Here is a 5,000-nt window from a genome sequence, read left to right as displayed (position 1 = left end):
GCTAGGGAGAATAAAACCTATTTCTTCAGAGTCCTGGCTGGAAACTCTTCAGAGGCTTTCAAGGCTATTGCAGCCTTCGAACAAAAGCATAGAAACATCCAAATGGTTGCCAAACCTATCAGGCAAGGCCAGTGGACCATATCCATTGGGGATACAAGAGCCCTGATAACTCTTAGGAGCACCTCGGACATAAGCTCCAAGAGCTTAAAGAAGAAGAGAAAATCAAGAAAGCAGTTGTGGTTGGCTACCCAACTGATATGATGGAAAGCCACTTGTTAAAACTGCCCAACATTACTGCGGCAGACCGTATGAAAAATAAGGCAGGCTTCCTAACCAAAGCCATACATGTAACCTTCAAGGGACCACATCCGAAAAGAGTGGACTTAGGCATCTTCGGCAGCTTCAGAGTAAACAAATATTATCCTGATCCCCTTAGATACTATAACTGCCAGAGGTATGGACACCATAAGGACCAGTGCTAAGGAAAAGTCCAAACCTGTGCAGTCTCCAGCCAAAAACACCCTACACAGGAGTGTATTGACAAGAAAGCTGCATGAATACCAACAGTGGCTAAGTGCTCCAACTGTAAAAAAGGGTCACACAGCAATGTCCTGAGGATGCCCTGAAAGAGTAGCAAGGGTAATTGCTGCCCTCCCCAAGGAATAAAGGGACCAATCAAGAGGAAGAGCGGCCCCCAAACCTCTTCCTAGGAGAAGGTTCTATACACAAGAGGAGCTAAGAAAGCACTCCAGAGCCAGATCTATATCCAGAGCTAGATCTACATCCAGAGCCAGATCTCCATCCAGAGCCAGATCTCCATCCAGAGCTCCAAAACCAATGCCCAGAACCATTTTCATTAAGACCACGGTCTTAAGAACAACTCTTACAAATCTAGTCACACAGGCAGTGACTGGAAAACTTAATGCAGAAGCTATTGCACCTAGCATTGAACAAGTCCTGCTAGACTTTGCCTCCAAGACTAAGTCCTCCCAACCCCTCTCTCATGCTATCCAGGAGAACCCCTCTCACTCTTCACCAATCACACCTATCATTCAATCACCTCAATCACCTGTACCTTCCACATCCACCGCACCAGATCCCACCCCTATCATCCCAATCATTCCATCCATCACTCCTTCATCCCCTCTCACCCCATCCACCTCATCCACTTCATCCACTGAGGTCAAGGCAATTGCCTTTGCCACCAGGGATCCAAGACAGTTCTCTTCAACATACAACCAGGTGTAAGAGTTCTTAACTGGAACTCAGCCGGAGTAAGACCTAAAATGTCCTCCCTGATTGCAGTATGCAATACAGAGGGCATAGACGTAATCCTGCTACAAGAAACCAACTTAACAGCAGGAAGGAAAATCGAAATACCAGGCTACAATGCCTACACAACACCACAGATAGGCACAAACAGAGGCCTAGCCACACTACTTAAGACAAGTATACCAACAACAAGGTTACACAACCCCATCCCTTGCGGTATCAATATAGAGACACTAGCAGTAACAATAACACTACTGAATCAAAAAATTGACATATACAACATATACAGGAAAATAAACAGGGAGGACACAGGAGAGCTGCAGCTGACACAACTCTTTGCTCACGCAGAAAGAACACCATCAATTATTTATGGGGATTTTAATGCACAACACCCCATTTTATCATCCCCATCCAGAACAAACCCCTCTGGGGAAACACATAGCCTTCGCCCTAGAGGAATTTGAAGGAATCACCCTCCTAAACACAGGACATCCAACACACGTAAGAGGAGGCAGACTGGATCTGACCTTTGTCACAACAGCAATAAGACATCTAACCAAGTGGCAAGTACACTCAACCGTGATTAGTGATCACTTTGCCACAGTAACTGAATTGGAGATGCAACAACTACCTCCTATTCCACCACCTCCACCAAGATGGAATCAGGACCTAGCAGACTGGGTCTATTTTCAATTAGCCATAGAGGAATGGGTAACCAGCTACGTTCCTCCAGATGACATAGATCAGCTAGAAAAAGACCTAGTTGAGGCCTTTCACAATGCAGCCAACTGAGCTATGCCACAAAAAGCAAGAGGAGGTAACTACACATACAGGGACTCCTGGTAATACTGCCCAGAAGTCAGAAGGCTGAAAACCAGACTAAACAGAGTAACAAAAATATACAGAAGATCCACAGTAGAAAACAGAGAGCTATTGCAAACAATCAAAACTGAAACAAATCAAAGAATCCATGAAATCAGAATTGAAAAATGGATGGATTGGTGTTCAAGCCTGTCAGGGTACACTACTCTAACTGAACTTTGGAAATGGCTACACAGAGTAGCCGGAAAAAAAGAGGAAGACTCCAGTTGCCCTACACTCACACCCACAAGAGGAGGCTGAAAGAATTGCAACATCCTTTGCAAACTGAACACTATCAATCAATCTTTCCCCTGAAACCAGAATGCAACAAGAGCAGCTGTCACCATCCAGGTGGGAAGAGATCAACATAGCCTGCTTACAGCAGGATGACATAGACACCCCATACACAGTGGAGGAACTACGAGCAATACAAAAAACAGGGAAAGATACTGCACCTGGAGCTAACAAGATTACCTACACAATGATCAAACACATGGGTACAGCAGGAGAAACTGCATTCCTAAGGTTATTGAACAAAACTCACCTTGAGCACACAAGGCCTCAAGCATGAAGACAGCAAGATACACAGCCAATCCCGAAGCCAAAGAATCCAACAAAACCTAGGCCAATTGCCTTAGTATCCTGCATGGAAGAAACAGGAGAAAAATGGTCCTAAACAGGATGAAATACAAAATTGGCCCCTTAAATAAGCAGCTATATGCATATCAGAAGGGAATTGGTATCTCTGAATGCATCACAGATGTATTAAGCTGCATAAATCAAAACAAGGCAACAATAGTCTTCATAGACTTTGAAAAAGCCTTCGAGCTAGCAAGCCCGGTTGCAATGCTGCAATCAGTAGTTAAAAAAGGAGTCAAAGGACACCTACTAGCATGGACTAAAAACTATGTGCTAGGAAGGCAAGCCAGAGTCAAATTTCAAGGAGTGATATCCACCTATCATGAATTGGAAAATGGCACCCCGCAAGGAGGAATTCTCAGCCCCCTCCTATTCAACATCCTCATGAAAAATATAGCCTCACTTCAGTTACCTGAAAGAGTAAACATATTTATCCATGCAGATGATGTATGTGTAATAGCTCGAGGGCCAGTCAGGACAATAAAAATTCAAAGAGCACTCAATGCCATCAGCCAAAAATCCAATGAGATTGGAATAAAAATAAACATTGAAAAACCAAAGGCAATGTCAATTAAAGCCGCAAACCCCTTACAACCACTAACAATAGGAATGGAGCCCCTAGAATGGGTGGACAGATACACATACCTGGGAGTAATAATAGACAAACAGCTCACTTTCAAGGATGAGATAAAATATCTCAAGGAAAGAACATATGCCAGAAATGCAGCTATGGGATATATGTGCAGTCTCAATGATGGAGCATGTCCAGAAGAAATATTATCTAGCCTGTTCCAGATCACTAGTGGAATATGCCTCCCCAACACTCATAGGGCTAACGGATCTACAAATAAGCACAATAGAAGTGATTCAAAACAATGCCATGAGGCTCATGTTAGGAGCCCCAATGTGGACAAGACTGTGCAACCTAAGGTTGGAAACTGGCCTACCAACCCTTGAGGACAGAATTGCACTAAGAAATGTAACCAGAGTTGCAAAGATGTACCTGTCAGACAGAGACTCAATCACCAAAAAGAGAGTGAGAGAGAAACTATCCAAACATCCTGAAGTGCAACCCCCAAGTTCTTATGGCAAAGACCATAGCAATAACATTAACAGACTTGGCCTAACAGAAGTAATCCTACAGCTAAACCCTGACACAGCACAGAGTATACTACACATTCCACCATGGAAAAAGCAAGTTGCTAAATTCAACTATACCAAGCTCCCGAGGGCAAAAGAAAACTGCACAATAGAGGAACTTAGAAACGCAGCAGAAGCAGCTATACACTCAGTAGAGACAATAGGGGCATAGATCTACTATACTGATGGTACAGTAGATCCTGGAACCCAAACAACAGGAGCTGCAGTTCACTCCTGCAATTTTACAGCTTGCAGGAGAACATCCAATAATGTCTCCACCCTGCAGACGGAGCTTGTTGCAATACAGCAAGCATTAAAGTACTCTATTGAAAATGAGGTGGGACCAGTAGTCATTCATACTGATTCACGATCCTCAATGCAAGCCCTACAACAGGACAAAAACAAAGAAAAAAAGTCCCCTATAGCTGACATTATAACCCTCTTAAATCAGCATAATGAAAGGAACAGACCATTAACACTAAACTGGATCCCCAGTCACATCGGGATACCAGGGAATGAAAAGGCTGATGAGCTAGCCAAAAGCACCAGATACATTCATAATGTACAGGTGCACATACAGCCTGCACTGCAACAAATCAAAAACAAAATAAAGACACAGATCAAGGACAACCTAATCAAGGAACTACACATGAGGATAGAGAAGGGCTCTCTCTCTGCCACATGGTACAAATATACGCCAAGGAAACAGGCTGTATGTATACACAGACTCCAGTTGGGATACAAAGCAAACTGGGAAATCGTAGATGACATCCAGAGACCGTGTGAGCACTGTGATGTAACACCGCAACAAGCCCTCATGCACTATTTACTAGAATGCAGAGAAAAAGCACAGCTACGTGGAGATCTACTTGTAGACACCAACTCACCACAAGCCATGAAAGAAGCGGCCACACTGGCAAAAGCAATTGTCGAAAGCATAGACACACTCGCAGTTGCTTTCAACACTACCTTCACCAAGGTAAAGACCTCATCTTTTCATTGCATCATCTCATCCCCTCATTGTAAGGCTCTATTCACATCATCCTCTGTAACTTCTCAACTAATCTACCACTAAAAATCTCTCCGCA

At 43.7% G+C, this 5,000-nt stretch overlaps 1 protein-coding gene across 1 annotated transcript; it reads left to right on the top strand.

Annotated features, from left to right (window-relative positions):
• Window positions 1–257: 257 nt before the first annotated feature.
• LOC137646345 (uncharacterized) lies at window positions 258–1,248 on the top strand. Its single transcript, XM_068379451.1, has 2 exons — window positions 258–454; window positions 711–1,248. The coding sequence occupies exons 1-2, from the start codon at window positions 258–260 to the stop codon at window positions 1,246–1,248; spliced, it is 735 nt and encodes a 244-aa protein (XP_068235552.1).
• Window positions 1,249–5,000: the final 3,752 nt, after the last annotated feature.

This window comes from Palaemon carinicauda, chromosome 9 (assembly GCF_036898095.1).
Source record: "Palaemon carinicauda isolate YSFRI2023 chromosome 9, ASM3689809v2, whole genome shotgun sequence".
Classification (NCBI taxonomy): domain Eukaryota; kingdom Metazoa; phylum Arthropoda; class Malacostraca; order Decapoda; family Palaemonidae; genus Palaemon; species Palaemon carinicauda.
Note: the sequence above shows the minus strand (reverse complement) of the source record. Positions and strands in the feature narration are given on the sequence as shown.